Source organism: Bactrocera oleae, chromosome 5 (genome assembly GCF_042242935.1).
Source record: "Bactrocera oleae isolate idBacOlea1 chromosome 5, idBacOlea1, whole genome shotgun sequence".
In the NCBI taxonomy this organism is placed as follows: Eukaryota; Metazoa; Arthropoda; class Insecta; order Diptera; family Tephritidae; genus Bactrocera; species Bactrocera oleae.
Genome location: NC_091539.1, coordinates 30,520,155 through 30,540,516, shown reverse-complemented (window position 1 = coordinate 30,540,516; position 20,362 = coordinate 30,520,155). Strand labels below are relative to the sequence as shown.

The 20,362-nt window shown below is 35.4% G+C and overlaps 1 protein-coding gene across 5 annotated transcripts in view; it reads right to left on the bottom strand.

Annotated features, from left to right (window-relative positions):
• The window catches only part of Dop2R (dopamine D2-like receptor), a 334,717-nt gene that overhangs the window by 91,515 nt on the left and 222,840 nt on the right, over positions 1-20,362 (bottom strand). The window contains exon 1 of one of the 5 annotated variants that reach the window (XM_070110389.1): positions 10,244-10,443. The exons of the other annotated variants lie outside the window; for them this stretch is intronic. Within the exon in view, the coding sequence (XP_069966490.1) occupies positions 10,244-10,255 (12 nt within the window). The 5' untranslated portion in view covers positions 10,256-10,443. Of the gene's footprint in view, positions 1-10,243; positions 10,444-20,362 lie in introns of those variants that run through there. 5 annotated transcript variants of the gene reach the window in all.

The window sequence follows — 20,362 nt, the reverse complement described above, 5'->3', positions numbered from 1 at the left end:
TACTATATATGAGTAGAGATAATACATGGCCAGTATAGCCGAGCTTAAGTTTGTTTCACACAGAAAGCTGATTTAACAATGTATTTCAATCATTTAATTCGAGTATGGTAACGACTTTATTTTAAGTAAATAAGGTTTCTTTAGTGAAACTCTCCAAAACAACTCCACTTTAAACCATTGGTGTTATACCCCAGGCGCTTAGTTGTTTTCATTAAACTTATCCAGTTTTGCACTCAACTTCAAACTAGTTTGAGAGTACAGTAAAAATATTCCTTTGTATGTGTGTAAAAATGTGCAGAGGCGAATTCATATGGGACACCAACAGTTTATGCGCAATTTCGCTGCAGAGCTTCCGACGCTTTAAATAGTGACCACACTTTTGCCCACAGACACTTTCGCAAAAGTCACGTGTTGTATTGCGCGTGAAATAAAAACCAAATATGTGTGGCGTGGCTTCGCTTACATTTTTGGTAAGAAATAAAAACATCTAACGCTAGTTAAAGTGCTGAATGCGCTTATGATTCAGCATTCCGCTTTCGCGCAATGATTTAGATTTGGAGCAAAATGAAACTGTTTTCAGATTTCCCCAGGGAGATAGCAGAGTTAAAGTTGCAGTTTTGAAAGCAGGCATTTTTCATCAGTTCAGTAAATATAAAAACAACAACATGCATAATGTTAGAATATACACCTAGTAGAGTCACATATAAATTATAATAAATGTATGACATTTAGACTGCTCTCTCTGTCGTGAGGAGTGTGTGACTTGGGAGATCTTGTTGGCAAAGGCATCATTTACATTTCTCCCCAGTGGAGTTTCGAAATTATGACCCTGCGTATGTGTGCCACACCCAGGACCTCTGCGACTCAGACGGTCGCACACACACACATACTGGTACCTCTACTTATTATACTTCAATTCTCACTTTTTCATCTGCAATAAGGTCCGAATGCACGCTTATTAATATATTTATGTATATGAATGTGTTTATTTACAAATGTATAACACAATGTGTGCAAATTTATGTGGGCACACTCGCATTTATTTATGTATAGCTTAAGTGTCCCTTGGCAATTAGAGAAAATAAGGTACAGCATTTTAATTAGGCATGTCTTCTTACAGTGGCTCTTATATAAGATAAACCAATCAAATGCTCAAAGTTGTTTTGTTTTTAACAATTTATTGATTAAATTGGATGATTATATTGTTGTACTGAAAGGTGGAGCAGAAATCCGTTTAAAAATTATGCTGTTGTTTAGTTGATGGCGGGTCTGAAGGTCTCACAAATTGTTATGTTGGGTTTCTTAGTGTAAGAAAGCAACTCATTCATGAGAAAACGCCGAAACAGTTTACGACACGCCTCTTTAGCCGTCGCTAAAAAATTATTCTTATGTTTGAATAATTTTATGCATTCAAGAAGTATAGACTTGTAAAAAATTTTAGACTTTGATATCTCAACTAGGACATAGAGTTTCCCTTTTCACTATTGCTAATTAGATTAGGTTAAGTTATACTGGCCGACTGTCGCACCATACATAGACCTACTGGTCCTTAGTAATGCCAGATGGAGGTTAATTTAAACTTGAGCTGGAGTATTCATCATACGCTTTTAGCGAACTTTAAGGGGGACTTGATATCTAATTTTGATACCTCATCTCGTCCTGCAAAGCTCCTAGATATCTAAGGCGAGTTCTAGATAAGCCTGGTGAGAAGCATATGGGTGTTCAGCATGTATCTTCGTTACTTATGCCCATCTGACTCGCATGTAATACCAGTAGGTTGTGACATGTAATTAGGCAACAGCCATCCTGCAGTCGTTCCGAAACCGTATAAGTAAAAAGCATGCCTATTTTTCTCGCAGCTCTTGCACATCATGCATGTTCTAAACGCATTCTTTCTGACCTTGTGTATGGCACTCTTATTAGCTATTTCGTTTCCCGGAATTGCTTTGTGGTCGCTTCTGTGTGGCTTCTCAAGGGAATTTCCCATGCATTGCCGTTTAATATATATAATCTATTCCAGCAATAAAAAATTACCGCCAACTTGATAAATTAAATGTATATTTCTCTTTAAGAAAACTCAAATATTTCTTCCTTTGTTTTATGTATTAGCAATTTTAAATCAATCTTTGAGTGTGCGCTTTGAACCACTGTAGAACACTTGGCTAATTCAAAAGGGTAAATTATGCACCATTTGGTCATAATGGCACATGTTGTATATAAATAAATCCTTAAAGCTTTATAATTGGTTTCGAAAGTGCTGTCGTATTCATAATGTTAAGCTCTTTTGACTTTCGACGAAGATTATATAAACTAGTATGAAATACGCAAACTTGTTGACTTGCAGCAATATAAACAAAGCAGCGCAAAAATCATTCGACCACAATGACAAAAGAATTTTAAGGGAAACATTTTTAAAAAAGGTCATATGCAAATTAATGAAAATCAAATTTTAATTGAAATTGAAACACCGTACATCAATGAAATGCCCCACTTTTTTGCGGCTTACGTTTAGAAATAAATCCATTTCATTTCAACCTACATAGGATTGAGGACATTCAAGTATTGTTGGAACCCTAACCTCTTTTCAATTTTCTGACGGTACCATTATGAAAACTATATTTCACTGCTGCTAATCTCGTTAGTTTTATAACCTGAACAGCGTATATTAAGTTTGGCACGATGTTTATAACACCCAGAAAAAATTGTCGGAGACCCTTTAAAATGTATATATAAATGATTAGCATGACGACCTGAGTCGATTTAGTCATGTCCGCCTGTCTGTATATACGCGAAATAAATCCCCTGTTTCTGAGATACCGATCTGAAATTTTGCACACGTCTTCTTGTTTGGAAACTTTCTTATATGTGAAGGGGTCATAATTACTGTGCAACTGAAGTAACGTTTTTTCTTGCAAATCTATGATGTAAGTGCAGTTTTCTCGTACCCGATAGTTTACAAAAATTTTAGTTTTTATTGAAAATACTGGTCTTTAAATTGGCAAGGCTACAATATGTCCTTTTACTTCGACTACACTAACTACTTCGTTATCTCTTATTAACACATACTTCGAAACATTGCCAATTCTGATCTTAAACCCAATTTTCATATTATTATTTTCATCATGCGAAAATTTTGGTTAAATGTGAAATATATAATTTTTGTTAATTTTTGAAGGTGGCAACTCTGCCTCACAATATTTTAGATAAAAGTATTATTAAATATATTTCAAAAATTTTTATCAATATGTTTGGTGTGGTTACTCTTGTATTATACTACCGAAAATGTTATAACTTACCTAAGTTCTTATGATTAAAATCATTCGTTAAAAAGCCAGTGTCAAGAGAAAAATACATACCTGCAATAAAAATAACACAAAATAAAATATCGAACATATAATTGGATATAATTGAGAAATTGTGAAAATATGAATGGTGAATCCAAAACTGGACAGCGTTGTTTTCCAACGCTTTTAGCAGAGAGGTCATGTCACTCATATCTCAAACAAATTATAGTACTCGCAAGATAAAATTTGTGAGAATGGTTAATTTTGTAAAAAAAGAAGTATACTTTTTAAGTGTTTTTTTACTGTTAATCATATTAATATATTCATATTTATGTCTACCAATTACACATGATACTTATTATAGTATATTCCGTTTATCTGCACTTACTTCGCTTGAAGTTTGCTTATATAGAATAATTAGTATGTAATTTTACCTTGCGATGATGCAAATTCAGCAATAATTTCTACCATTTCGAAAATTTTAAAATTTTCTTCAGTAAATAAACAAAGTAATAATATGAGGGTACATCGCATAGGTCCGCAGCAATTTCATCATCTGTAAACAATCCTCTACTTTGAAGGTCTTCATCACACTAACATATACTTGGGGGTATAATATTTTTCAACACTCAGCTTTTCACTACTAAATATATATTTATGTATTTACCGTTTGACAGAGCTTTGTACGAAAGTGCGCTTTCATCTGCATTTAAGATGACAACAATCCATCGGTTGTTAAGGATGCTGGCTTAAACTATGTTCGCACCGACACAAAATTCGTGTTTTCATAGACAAAAGAGGTTTTCACGAGTAAACTTGTGTTTTCATCCATACAAAATCTGTCAAACGAAAACACAGTTTTCGCTGAAAACCTCTTGAAAACTTACATTCCACTCATTCTAATCGGTGCCTGCTCTAGTTTAATCGATATTATTAGAATACATATTTTACCAGTCCTAAATGTCAGTTGACAATTTGTTTACATTCCACAATTGGCCTAAACGTACCCTACAAGAAACTGCTGATAGGTTCACCAATACACTCACATTTGATATGTCAGTACTGTTAATTTACATTTGCATTTTTAAATTCAGAACTATTCACTGATTGGAGAAAGACGTATGCAGAGCTATTGAGAGGAGGAGATGACATCAAGTGAAAATTTATTTTTATATTTTCATATTTTATTATATTTTTTGTTGCATTCCTTTTTATATTTAAGTATATTATTGTAACTAATTTTGATTAAAAGTTTGAAATTTATTTAAGAAATAAAAATTATATTATCTACTGCGCAATAGAATTTTTCACTTCTGATAGCGTTTCAGTCATAACTGACAACTTTCAGCTATGACGGATTTATGGTCAGCAATGACTCAGAAAAAACAAAACAAACAAACAAAAAGAAAACAAGGCTCTTAAGAAAATAATAGAAACTTTGTTCTGCGCGCTGACAACATTTTTTCAGCTATGACTGTCATATTACCCATCAGATGACCGTCACTGTTCTTGTAGGGTACATAACAAATGTAAACAAATAGATGTGTGAACTGTCAATGAAAACTCATCGAAAACACACAATGTTGGTCAGAACAACTTTGGTTCCACAATCCACAAGAGGATTTCAATTCGGTGCGAACATAGTATAAAATATCTTTTATATCTTTGGCGTGCACCAACCGTGTCATTTTCCCTTTCTTTACCATGAAATCTTTTAAATTCAGCACCGTAGCGTTGACAACTATATTGCGAATTCTTTTGCTTTATTTAGCTCACTGTTTATTGAACCATGTGTGTAGAGCTCTTCCACTCATATGTGGAAGGTAATATAATCAACTCTGAATATAATTGCGGCATTTAGGATCAGCTGGATGAAAAAACTCGTGATAAAAGATCTGGTTTGCAGCACAAAAAGAGCATTTTTCATCAAGACAATGGTACTGCTCACAAAGATGTTTTAACCATGACAAAATGAATTACGAATTTCTTGAGCATCCACCAGGTTAATACCTGATGTAGCTCCCACCGGCTTCTACCTCTTCAGAAACCTGAAGCAATTCATTCATGGAAAATGTTCTTCGTTGAATGAAAAAGCTATTACGGCCGTAGACATGTATTTTGTAGAGCTTCTAGAAAATCATTATAGGGATGGCATAAAATGATTGGAGGTTCATTGGAATAAGTATATTGAAGATAAGAGAGATTATATTGAACAAAAAAATTTATATCGTACCAAAAACAGTATTTTTTCATTTCGAGCGCAGAAACTTTTCAATCAACCTGCACACTTGAACTTATTCGTGACATCTGTTTCTTTGTCCCATTTTCAAAAGGATTGATAATTTTTGGTTTAACTCTTATGTAGATAGTTGACATTTTTATAGTCCCGCAACCTGTTGCTGGGTGAAATCGGGTGACAACCTCGCCCACACCCAATATAACGGTACTGTTAAAAAATACTAAAAGCACGATAAACCAAGCACTAAACACGCCAGAGACATTAAATTTTATCTCTGGGATGGTATGAGATGACTCTATAGGAACCACGTTCAAAATTAGAGAGTGGGCATGGCACCGCCCAGTTTTAGGTGAAAACCCATATCTTGGGATCTGCTTACCCGATTTCAACCAAATTCGGTATAACATTATTTTTATATTTATATATTATAATGCGAAAATGGGCGAAAACGGACTACAACCACGCCTATTTCCCATATAACACCATTTTCAATTCCATCTGATTCTTTCACTTTCCAGTATGCAAATCAAGCAAGAATGATTATATCGGGATAAAACTTGGCGTGAATAATACGTTAAAAGTATGCCACCTTGTGACCAAAAATCGTCTGAATCGAACCAAAACTGTTCAAGTACCTACAATCCACAAAGAAATCTCAAACGAGTATACCATTTGCTTTGCGAGAGTATAAAATGTTCAGTTACATTCGAACTTAGCACTTCCTTACTTTTTTTTTATGTGAATGTACTCATACAAAAGCGTACATCGCATTTTTCTGTCATAACAAATGTTTGAAACAAAGCGAAGAAAAATTTCTATGAATTGGCCATAAATCGACCGACTTTGACTGGATCGAGTAAGTTTGACGTTTAACTTTTGAAACGACCGGAACGGCCAGATTGAAATCGTGTCAAAAAATTATGTGAACAGAGCGTTCCGTAACCGCCGTTCAGGATCACCAATAAAAAAATGTAGAATAATTGATGAAATGTTTTGGAATTTCTTGCTCCGGGGTATGAATTCACAATTGAAAATTATGAAAAACATATACTAGTTAACTGTTAACAAGTTTAATTAACTTTTTTTATTAATAAAACTTCAAAAACCGGTTGCTTTAAAATATCTCATAATCACAAGAAAAGTATTTAACTTAAGTTACTCAATATATTAAGGGGTAAACATTTAATAATAATTTTTAATCGATAATGTTGAGCGTTTTAATGAAAGTACCCAAAAATTAGGATCTTGTCTGATCAGGTATAAATGCAAAATGCCATAAAACACGTTCTATTTGAGGTATAGGACATCCTTTTATCCTTGAACTTAGTTTAACAAGTTGTCAAAAGACAACTGTTATTAAAGAAATTTAAAAAGATGAAACTTTTATATTTACTTGTATAAGATTCATATCGATGTTTTCTTGATAGAAAACGGTTCCGAATCATAAAGAGGGATATTTTAGTATTTTATGTCGTAAAATTCATATATATTTTTAATGAACATTGATCGCAATTAATTAATTATTAAACTCTGACGCACAATTAAAAATTTTAATTGGACAATCTCTTTATTATTTCGGAGAAATATAATATTCCATAATATCATTTTGAGAGGTTTTATCCGATTGAGTTAATAAAAAATTGGTTTATTGGAGGATGTACGCTATAGTTTTTCACGTTACGCTCTCAAGAAAACCCGTTAGGTGAAGAAACTTTAATAACCCACTTAACGGAGCCAGTCCAAAAAGTGCTGAGTTATGTCATTTTACTAGCGACAACTGTCAAACTTTCATATAAAAGCAACAACTATGACGCACGCATTCTGGATATTTCTATACGGCGTAAGTAAATTTGTAATTTGTATGAAACCGTGTGTAAGGTAAGCACGTCGCTGTTGGTGGGGACTTAAATGGAAATTGATTTCGTTAAGAGGATTTGTGTCAGAAGCAGATACTCAGTGCTCAGCTACGCCTCTGTGTTACGTCGGCATGGCACTTGGCTGCGTCATCGACTCCATAAAGCACTCAACGCAGGCAACACACATACACACATTTATGTATATATGGGCACGACATAATAACGTAGGAAAACGCTGCGTTTGGTTTAGGTGTAAAAGTCAGTGCTAAAGGCGGCTTACGGAGCCTACGGTGCGCGCTGGGAAGTTTTTTTTATTGTGTTGGCGCTGCTTTAAATTATCGCATCATCTCACTAGAAACGAGAAGCTTTCTCATGGTTATTGATGTGCTGCTTGCTATTAGTCTTGGCCAAATACTTGTTCATAAATAGTCCATGTTGGAATAGGGTAAAAGTGAGAAGTGGTCGGAGAAATATGCGACGTCTACTCCTCATTTTTATGTTTAGAGTGTTTGGATGGCAGGTCGGTTGGTGCTTTTCATTTTAGTAGTTGTTTGGCCAAGCTTTTCCTCCAATTTGGATTTGTTTCTCGAAGCTTCCTACAAATGGAGGTCGTAAAAGCATTAATGTGCATATCGTATTAGTGCCACCAAAATATTTGGTACTATTTTTGCACATGAAATGTTCAATAGAAAAAAATTATGTAATATTATATTTTATGCGATATTATATATTAATGACTTCTAGAATGTTATGGTTATTTTTAAGATAGTATAGTCTTCAGTTCATATTCTTTATTTAAGACTATAAGAACTTAATTAAAACCGACTTTTTAGCGTAGTTTGATTTAATGCCTTCCTCTCTACTAGGGTATGTCGGCCAAGAAAATGTTTTTTTTATCAGATTTTATTTACTTTTCCTAGCGTTATGAAATATGTAAGTCTCCTTACTCGTCAGACCAGTTATTTTAAGTCGTTATATTGTGCACTGAGGATATCAAGCATATATGCTGTACTTTCTTTTGACACAGAAAAAAACTTATGAATTCTTTCCTAATTTGATTACATTTTGTTGGGCTTTCAGAGCGCCCCAAGGATATGTACATACATTATAAGCATAATAAGCCTTCCAACACTTCAACTGTTATTGTTCACCCGTTAATTTCTTTGTTGTTATGCCCAGGATCCCCAGATATACCACACTGAAATTGGAGCACTAATTCGAGTTATCCAACAATATGTTAAGTTTCCAACCTATTCTATTATTTCTCTTCTCTTTTATCTCTTTTGTGTTTACATTTTCATTCATTGTTGCGCCTCACTGACATATAACAAGGGGTCGCCTCTTTTCACATAATATAATCCGCATATAAGCATCGAAACCTTTTTGTGGCATTCGAGTGAATCAATATGAAAGTCATAACAGATTCCTGCTTTCCTGAATGGATGATGAAGAAGATTTCATGATTTATTTTATATTTTTTAGTTCGGCATTCCTGAAGTATGCAATGCGGGAAGGATAACACATACATACATATGTACGATAAGTAGGTATGCAGTCAAGGATTTATTGTAGAAATAAAAGCATTCTATGGACGCACCAAAAACAGGAAGCACAAGGATAAGGCAAACAAAGGTAAACACACATGATACTTGATACACTCTGAATTTCGAAAGTCTATTCAGTTTATTAATCTTTAAGCTTATAAAAAACATTTAGAAAATAATGATACGCTTGGGAAGCTTGTTCCAGAAACTTTTCTTTTCACTTGTTGCACTTCTATGTTTTTTTATTTCTCCATTATAGCTCTCTTCATGTCCAACTCGTACGGATTAAAATCGAATTACTTTTGGCTTATACAATGGATTATATTGATAAAATATTTTTCAAACATTTTTCGTAAAATTTTTAATAATGAAGATTTTTTCTAAAAAAAACATAATTGTATGCCGCTAGTTTGTAAATCTAGACTCGACAGCGTAATTTTTTAGTTCCTTTCATTTCCTCTTTAATTTGACGCTAAAAGGATTACAGATCAGATTCCGTAAACTATTCCAAGAGTCACAGAACTGATTCAAGACCCTCTGGTTTTGTCAGAATGTTTGTTTTCTCTCCTGAAGTTTGCTCAACTTGAAAGGTTATTTTTGGAAGCGATTTTATCGTTCGGTCGTTTTGTTTTCCAACATTTAAGGGAATATTAATTAATATTATATTCGAAATATTTTATGTTTCTGAAAGCTGCAAATTTGAGGTATGTATCAGACAGAGAAGAAGTAGCGTCCGTACATTGTCTAAAAGTATGTGCACATGCAAATTACTTAGTTTCTGAAAAATATTTAAAAAACTCAAGTCAAAGCGTATTACCTTTAAACATATTAACTTATGTTGGGTTGAACGCTTGGTGCGAGAATTAAATTCTATAGTATTGTCTGAAGGATTGTGTAGTCGACCGGTAAATTTTTCATTTATTATCGATACAAGTAAGAACCGACACTCAGTTTCGTTTCCGAAACATTCCAAATTAACTAAATTCGAAAATAGTGAACAACAATTCCTCATTACTTTTTATTGCAAAGTTTCGATCCTTAAACTACGGGAAAATTGCTAAAGCTCTTAAATTTAAGACATTCCTAAGTATTTAAGTTTCAGTTCTCATTCGGTTTGGGGGATATGCAAACCCCAAACATTGACAACAAATTGGAAGTCCAATCGATATTTAATCTAAAAGCTTAGTTTCCCATTTGATTCCAACCGAGATAACATTAATCATTATTGTGGTTAGCAAAGTTACACATACGCAGTGATTTCTCGAGGCCAACAAATGTGCAAATAACTTTCCCAACATTATTATTTAAAATTAACACTACCTTCCAGATCATTGAATTCGCACAAAAGGAAACAGTCAAATCACTTCACTTCAATTCAGCTCGATTCAGCTTTGCTCAGCTCGGCGTCGCAGGTCGCTTTGTGGCGGTAGTCTTCACACTGAAATAATAAACGTTAATTTAACATTAACTGCGTCGCACCGTTGCCCCACGCACCGAAATCAAGTGCGACTCGAATAATATTGAAATGAAGCGTTGAACGGCGCATGGGGTACGATCAATTTGTCAGGTGACGCAACGCCCAGTCGCGCTGTGAAATCATCATTTGCATAACCTTGACTACGGGCGTTTGTAATTGCAACACACACGCACGCACATATTGTGTGAGTGCGCTGGGAGATTAGATAGTGATATTAAGTGCTAGTGAGTCCATATATTATTGTGAGCGAGTAAATATTAGCGGAATAAATTTTGCAGCAATTGGAACGAACTGAGCAACGACGAACAGCTTGCACACATAAGTATAATGCAATGCATATGTATATGTATGTGCGCATAAAAAGTGTAGAAAGTACATTACGATTGGCAATGATGCCAGTAATTTTGCACGGATTATGCTTTTGAAAAATTATTTAGAATTAAAAAGAACACTCTGCATTAACATACAGCCATACACACACACACACAGACGAAGTGCGTTAGGAACAGGGAAAGTGGATTTTAAAGTTCCCAATGAACCAAAACACAGTATATTGATAGTATTGTTGTGAAGAGTGAATAATTCTTTTTTTTTATGCCACTCTTCACAGTTATGTAAACAAAGTGAAATAAGAATCGAAGGTGGGGTGTTACTGACCCTAAAAAATAATACAATTAATTTAATTTGTATACCCTTAACAGGTCAATATACCCTGTTTCCACCGAATTTCGTAACACCAAGAAGGAAACGTCGGAGACCCTATAAACTATATAGGTAACTATATGCCCGCCTACCTGTTTGTCCTTTTGTATATACGCGAACGTCCATTTCTTTCCACGTGGCTGCTCGTTTGCCAATTTCGGACCACTATAGCATATAGCTGCCATACAAATTGACCGATCCAAATAAAGTTCGTGTATGGAAACTTTGAAGCTATTGCATAGCTTCCATCGCGGGCTTTGAGCGCGGCGACCGAATCAAGAAATTCCGTAAGGGAAATAAACCTAACATAATCACAAAGTATGCGCAAAATGTTTGCATACCTTTAGGCGTATTTACGCATATCTCAAGCGGAACAAATCAATTAAAAAGCAGGAGGATTCAAAAACATAAATATTTAAGATAAAATGTTTTAAATGGCTAATAAAAATATGGAATTTAATAAAATCAATGGTAATAAATTTCCACTTATCTTGGCTGGCGATCTCAACATCAACTACGCTGATAAAATATCAGAGCGGTTGACCACTTTTCTTTCGGAAAAATTGAATTTGAAAATGAATAACGATCCAAAAGAATCCACAACAAAATATGGGACCACCATTTTCCAGATATTTAGAGGATATCAAGTATCAAACTTATGTTTCTTATTTCAGTTACCATAAGCTTATAGTTTCAATAAAAAAAAAATCCTTAATAACCTACATGTATTGTAAGATAATACAAATATTTCAAAAAATATTAACTTCTCATTTATTCAATAAAAGAAAAAAATGTGTTTTTTATCGATCACCACGATCAAAACCAGTAACTTTAATTAATATCAAGATAAAACTTGAATTAATATAAAATTATAAAACATAAATTAATAATTATAATTGCATAAGTTGATAAAAAATGCTATGCAATAGCTTTATCGCGGCAGTTCCCGAGTGGCACACGCCCTTTTTTATTTGTGAAGAATGTTATAGATTCTGTGCAACTGAAGCTAACGTTTTTCTCTGGTTTTTAGCTCCAGAACCCTCATAAAAGTTTTATAATTGTATTCCCTTTTTTGTTAAAAGGAATTTGTCGTCAAAGTGATATATAATTTTACGAAATGGGTCGGGGGTTTCAAGAAGAAGTAGGTAAGAAGATTTAAAATAGATTGAAATGAAAGCAAACGCACTTTTTAGTGTTAGATAACTTATATATAAGTAATTATTTTCATTTGCTGGTTGCAAGAGAACCCGAAAGTAATCTGCTTTCATCTGTTTTTGATAAAAATTATCTCAGGCTGTTTCTGAAATGCTTTTCAAATCCCTAACGTTATTACATTTTGTTCCTGTTCGTAACTAGGAGTTTTCCTACTGTGTACCTCATTATACTCTCGCAACCTGTTGCTACAGAGTATAATAGTTTTGTTCACCTAACGGTTGTTTGTATCACCTAAAACTAATCGAGTTAGATATAGGGTTATATATATATAAATGATCAGGATGAAGAGACGAGTTGAAATCCGGGTGACTGTCTGTCCGTCCGTCCGTCTGTCCGTCCGTCTGTCCGTCCGTCTGTCCGTCTGTCCGTCCGTCCGTGCAAGCTCTAACTTGAGTAAAAATTGAGATATCTTTATGAAACTTGGTAGACATGTTTCATGGTACCGTGAGACGGTTGGTATTGCAGATGGGCGTAATCGGACCACTGCCACGCCCACAAAACGCCATTAATCAAAAACAAATAACTTGCCATAACTAAGCTCCGCAATAAGATAAAAGACTGTTATTTGGTACACAGGATCACATTAGGGAGGGGCATCTGCAGTTAAAATTTTTTTTAAAAAAGTGGGCGTGGTCCCGCCTCTAATAGGTTTAATGTGCATATCTCCTAAACCGCTAATGCTATAATAACAAAATTCACTGGAAGCAAATATTTTTAGCACTTCTATTGACGGTGTGAAAATAGTTGAAATCGGGTGTCAACTCTGCCCACTCCCCATATAACGGTACTGTTAAAAACTACTAAAAGCGCGATAAATCAAGCACTAAACACGCCAGAGTCATTAAATTTTATCTCTGGGCTGGTATGAGATGACTTTATAGGAACCGCGTTCAAAATTATACAGTGGGCGTGGCACAGCCCACTTTTAGGTGAAAACCCATATCTTGAGATCTGCTTAACCGATTTCAACCAAATTCGGTGCATAACGTTCTTTTCATGTTTCTATGTCACAGTGCAAAAATGGGCGAAATCGGACTACAACCACGCCTACTTTCCATATAACACCATTTTAAATTCCATCTGATTATTTCACTTTCCACTATGCAAATCAGGCAACAATGACTGTATCGGGATAAAACTTTGCGTGAATAATGCGATTAAAGTATGCCAAAAATTGTCTAAATCGAACCAAAACTGTTTAAGCCCCTAAGTACTAAATATGTGGACCCCAGTGCCTATAGTTGACCTTCTACCGAAAATATCAGCCAATCCACAAAGAAATCTCAAACGAGTATACTATTTGACTTTGCGAGAGTATAAAATGTTCGGTTACATCCGAACTTAGCCCTTCCTTACTTGTTATATTATTAAATTATCCCATTCGCTATTCACTCGATCTCCTCTATTTTCTTAATGCCTGTCAATAGAGAATGGGCAAACTTTTAATTCTAATGGTTGCCTCGTTGGCGTAGGCATTGATTTAGATGACTGTCTCTCTCTTTACTATGCTTTGTGTCTGAAAAAATTTGAATTGTTTACGGTTTACTTGAATTTCGAGTGTAACTTCTTTTCTCTCTGAACTCTTTTGAGCGCTTTCATTGCGGCGAGTGATCTCCAGTCTGTCTTCACACCAAATTCCTCAACAAGGCCCCTTAATAAATTTTTAAAGCAAAGCCAACACTATATCATCGAAAGCTATAAAACCTATGCAATACAATTTGAAGAGGAGTTGCCATAAATACATGGTATTTTTAACACCAAACATGAACTCCAACTACACCAACACACCGAAACATTCCAGGTATGCTTGATGGTAGTTAGCCATTCTAGTGAAGTTTATTATAACGATAAAATCAATGTATTCCAGGAAGCGTTTAGCTAATGGTGTTTGGCTTGTTGGGTACACACCAACGCTTACTCACACACGCACACACAGCCTAACGCGCAGATTAACACTCAAGTACGTGTACTTGTGAGGCAAGTTCATGTGATTTATTGCATTCATTACTATTAAAGTGGCAAATGGCAAGTGGCAAGTGCAGCGCTGCCGGTTACCGTTGTTTGGCATGCCTGCCAAGACAACCGCGCGCGTGTGCGAGTATGTGGCAACATACGAGTACCAACACTGTGATTAGCGATGCTCGTTGAAAATTTAAATTCAGATTGTTGTCCTTGTATCTTTAGGCCGTATCAACCTGGTAGGAGCTCTTGAGTTTTCTCCAGCTAGTTCGCATAAGCCGAGCGCACCAACCAAGTGGCTGTCTCGTAAAGATGGCTGAAGTGCGAAGGCATTAGAGGGACCGCAAGATCTTTCGCAGCAACTCAAGTGCACAAAATTCTATATTGGCTGTGCCTGGGCGGGAGGGGCCACTCAAGTACTCCCTGTGCTGCCACGTTAAATATTTCCGAAGTTGTTTACTCACACCCATACAAATGCATATACACTTGTGTTGGCATAACAGGTAGTTTATTTGATTTATATGCGAACTTGCGAGCGCCTAACTACACCAAAAAGCTTAAACTCTCCACACAATATACGCGTGCAATACACACACACACATGCGTGTTTGCACATATGTACTTTTGGGTATACGGACTGAGCTTTTTGTGTGCGTTTACCTTTCCTTGCATATGTATTCAGCTGGCGCGCTTCAGTTTCAACTTTCCGCTTTAGAAAGCAAAGAAAAGTTTCATTTAAAAAGGTTCTTGCTCTTGCACGATGGCGATACCCTTACCTTGTGCAGAACTTAAATGCCTCGCAATTATTTAAATGAATTTTATTGCTTGCTCGTTATTGCAAAATTATGGAATAATTAAGGCTATGTAAGGCGCCATTTCGCCGTGCGCACACGCAGCAACATTTTATATTTACGGGTCAGCTTACTTCTAACGGTAATTGCGGTTGTAAATTGAAACAAAAAAAGAACGCATTCGCGAAATATGGAGTCACTTCTTCATAGCAAGTGGAGAAATGAGCTTGAATTTTTTTTAACCTTCGCTACTAAAGACTGCTGCAAAATTCCATTTTATTACTGGAAAGACGCTTGCAGGGATTGAATAACCTGAGAGTAGCTGCACACAATTCAATTTCTCAGTCCTCAACACTTTTCAAATAATTCACCTTACTAAAAAAATGCCGTTAAATATATCAATAATGAATTTCGAGTTTTAAGCTTTGGATTAAAAACATACTATAACTTAACTTAACTTTTCTCACTAAGCAATTGGGAAAACTGTAAACGAATATAAAATTATACGCCGATCTAAAATTTCTTTAAAGAAATTATAGAATAGAAGAAATTTGTATATCTGTTTTCGGCCCTTATATCAACAAGTTCTTGTGAGATAAACCGGGTTTTCTCATGTTGTAGTTCTCTTTGCCTAAGAATAAATTGAATAAATTTACAATTTAAATCAAGCATCAGCCATTAGATTTGCTGGAACGCATTAAAACGCTGCGAGTATCGTATCAAACTGATACCAGTTCTTGCAAGTTAAGCATAAATCTGGCTATAGCACATGAGGTCTAAAGTACCGTGTCACTCCGCCGAAAGAAACGTCCCTGTTTTGGAGTGTTCCACTTTCAGCGCAAATAATGATTCTCCAACAAATTTCAAAAAATAATAATAAACGATTTTTACCAAGGCTAGGAATTGTCTTGTAGACTATGTTAAGTCTAGTTCTGTCGGTTGTATAACTAATATATATAGAAAGTCTTATATTTGGACAATCATTTATGCACCAGTTCACCACTGCAACACATTCCCCCCAAGCAAAATAGTACATAGGTACTTGTATAAGACTGCCCTCGGGAAATTCGAATGCGTAAGCCTTTTACCATTAAAACTTGCGAGTGCTTAAAATTTTAATTACTTTTATTCGCCGATGTTGTTTGTATGCATACCAATTAGCCGTTTTCAAAAATTCAATTATCATTACAAAATTTGAAGTGATTCGTGTTTATGCTTCGCAATAATTTTTAATCTCATTACGTCGTGGGCAATCAGCGAAGTGGACTTGATGGAAAATATGAAACGCGCTGAGTACTTTTAGAGTTTGTGTCAAGCATTGTGTGCCTGACCCAAAACACAAATATTTTCACAAAATTAAATGAAAATTAGACGTGACGTGACGGCAATGTAATCGGAGTTCAAAAAGAGACTATCTATGTCATTGATTAAGAAACATAAATTGCATGTGATGGATTTACTTCAATTTTGCAAAAATTTTCAATCACAATATTCTCAGTTAATTCTACTCGGGATCCCATAAGGCGAATTATACCCGTCGTTGACTTGGAATTGAAATTAACTAAGGTCTGGTGGAATCGATAAGTATCCTTGTGATTGGGAATTCCACAATCCAATTTAGACCATTATTTCCCGCAATGGTATTTCCTCTCCTGTCAAAGAGCACAGTCGTCTTGACGTACGGAAATTTTATTTCCTAGTCAAGTTAGGCAGGAGTCTGTTCTGCAGCTGAATACCGCAGAACAAAATTTACCAGCTGATTATAGAATTTTTATATAACATATAAATAGGAGAAGACCATATCATTTAAAAATAAGGTATAAGGGGTATGTTGGAATGAGAGTCGAAACCCCGGCATAAATGGGCAAATACTAAGTAAGGTAGATTCAAATTTATTTAAAAATTCAAAGGTCAATGGACAAAAGGATTTGGTGACGTTATATTTAACTGCAAAAAGAATACAATGAGGTTATATCCGCTTATTAGCAAGAGTAGGAACGTTACAGTGACTCCTATTAGGAGGAATATTATTATTTATGAGAAATCCAAATTACTTCATTACGTCATAACCCCTTTTGCACTTGCTAAAGAGAGGCGAACATCGATTATGGTGATCATCTACAATTGTTTCTCGATACCATTTTTGTAGTAAATATTTCGAAATAGGTCTAGACGAATGTTCATAAACGACATGTTCAACAAATTAGTACGATATATATATATATACTATAGAGCAGTCATAGCTCACTTGGCTTCGTTTGGTTCCCAACAACATCACTTACATTTTTTTTTAAGAAGAATGCGAAAATTTATCACAGCAAGTCATCTACAAGGTGTGTTCCAAAGTAAACAGAAAAAAAGTAAACTTTAGTGGTGCCATCTATATGTCGACTAGTGCGTTAGAATCTGCTATTCCTTATCGACTTCCAATAAAAATTTTATGACATTTCATCTATTGGAAGTGAAATTACTGCGTTTTAAGGGTCAGTATGTTTTTGTCATCGGTGCGAAAATGAGCTTCGAACAAAGAGCCAACATTAAATTTTGTTTTAAAATTCTAAAAACTTTTACCGAAACGTTTTAATTGATGAAACAAGTTTATGGCAATGATTGCCTATCCCGTAGGAGAGTACACGAGTGGTTTCAACGTTTTAAAAGTGGTCGTGAGGACATAAATGAGAAATGAGCCGAAACCCAAAAAATCGCGCCTGGAGAAGTCAAAAGTGAAGACAATGCTGATTTGTTTTTATGATTCCAAGGGTATTGTCCACAAAGAATTTGCTTCCCCCGGCCAAAACGTTAATGCGGTATTCTACCTTGGAGTTTTGAAGCGTTTGGTGTGACGTGTTCGGCCAAAATATCGCGAAAATGGAAATTGGCGTTTGTTGCACGATAATGCGCCGTCTCATCGATCGACGCTTGTGGCCGATTATTTGACCAAAAATCACATTTTAACAATAATCACTCCCCGTATTCACCTGATATGGCACCGTGTCACTTCTACCTTTTCGGAAAAATGCATTTGCCGATGAAAGGAAAGCGTTATGCAGACGTGTAGGCCATTCAAAAGGCTTGCACCGGCATACTGGCGGCCATACCGGGCAACGAGCTAAAACACTCGTTCGACATGCTTTTGAACCGTGCAAAAAGCTGTATTAAAGCAGAAGTAGACTATTTTGAATAAAGTTAATTGATTTTTCCGATAAAACCATTTGTTCGGTCTTTTGTTTTTAAAGTCCTGTTTACTTTTGAACGCACCTTGTAGTTCACGGTGGCTGACTCGAAACTAACGGCATAATCGTCATTCATTCACTGCTGGTTGACATTGGCTCAGATACACTTAGCTTTGGTACACATTGCTTTGTCGTTAGTTCAGTAGAAGTAAAGTTTTGAGTTGAAGTATTTTTTGTATTTTTGAGAACTATGTTGTTGTACATTTTTTGGAGCTGAATAAAAATTTTGTATCACCGCTGCTATAGAGTGTCAACTATCTCAATAAGTCTCATTTTACTTGTTGCTTCGGTTGGCGGAGTGTTGGTATCGGCACCCACTCTTACATTATATAATACAACGGTAGTTCCTTAACAGAAAAGATGGTAGATTAATAAGCAATGATATTTAGGTCCATTTGTTATAAAGGTTTTTTCCCCAATTGAAAAGCTAGATCTATTAAAATTTTGTATCACCCTCATGCGGATCAACAAGTCTATTTCTAATTTTGAGCATAAAGCCTGCAATAAACGATTTAGGAATCTGTACGACTTAATAATATAAAAAAATTACTATTAAAATTATCTTGTTTCTAATGAATTGCTATTCTGTTAGACTGGAATGAAGAAATATCGTACGACTACAGCTTTGGTTGACTTCTTATCGTTCATTACCTTTATGCAGGGAATACAAGAATATGGTTTTCGAAGTATTTTAGGAATACCTAACAACATACCGGAACAAATCAAATGCATTCGACTGGGTCCTACCATCCAAGCAATGTTCTTCAAAACTGTTCTCTAGAGTTTTGCCTTTATATTAAAAACGGCATGCAGTTTAGTGACACAGCAACAATTTCTAATAAAAACGAAAAAGTGTAGTAAGTGTCAGCAATGGTTACATTGCAACATCATCGGTGTAGAAAGTGGCGTCACTTGAATGGCGTTTGTTGAAGGCCAGGCATTTACAGAAAATCGAATCGCCGAAGCAAAATAACATCTCGGCAGCATTTCATACCACAATTAGCCGGTGTTACGATGCGCTGTGAGGAGTTCAGTGTTGCATCTTGCAACAATCAGTTGCTTGTTTTTATTGCTGCTTGCATCTTTATTGTGTTCTCATTTGGCACTGATGACGGGGGTTGAGGTCCCACCCCTAGCTAGTAAAATAAACAATGAACAAGAGTAAAAATTGTTGTGAATGATATTTGTTCGTTGTTAGTTGCCGGCTGTACGTCGCCAACATCTGCGTTCACCACTCCATCGCTTCCTACTTGTTCCTGTTGCACGCTGGCACAGTTCATAGTTGCACAAATAGCGCTTAGGGCGGACTCACTCAAACGATGTTGAGTGTTGTCGTTTTTATTGTTCTGTTGTTATTATTGCAATTATGAGCGGAGGTCTTTCGGTTGGTTTACTTCTATTAGTAGCGGAATTAGAATAGAAACCCGCGGCGGTTTTGCTTCACACTCCTCAAGCTTCGCCCGCTGTTAAAGCACAAATATGAAAACAGAATTAGTTTCGAGAAAAAAAAATTTTAACTACGTTAATACAAAATGTTGTAGCTTGCTTTGAGCTTATTTAATTTTTGGTTCGGAGGCATTTCATTATCCGAGTAGAACAAAATATATTCATACTACTACAATATGGTACTATAAAAAAGTGTTTGCTTCTCACCACACTTTCGTTTATTTGTGTGTTTTGGTTAAAGGTGGCAATGCTTTGAGCTTAAATCAGAACAAGTAAAAGATTAAAACCATGGCGAGAAAAAGAGATTTTCGCAACATCGTTTTTGGTTAATGTGGAACTAATTGGTGTTCTATAAAACGCTAACGTACCATATATAACACTAAAATGTTCCCGGTACAATGAACACTGAGTAAAGGGAACGGATCCGGATTTATATCCCTTCAAGGACTGTCACCTCAGCAGTCTTTCCAAAGAATGTTTGATAAACATAGGAATTGAGATATATACAACAACAACAAATATGTGAGATATTTAAATACGATAAAGAGGGGATAATATTTGGCTAAACGAGATTTAGCCTCCGTTGTAATATTTAACGTCCCCGCATAAACACCCC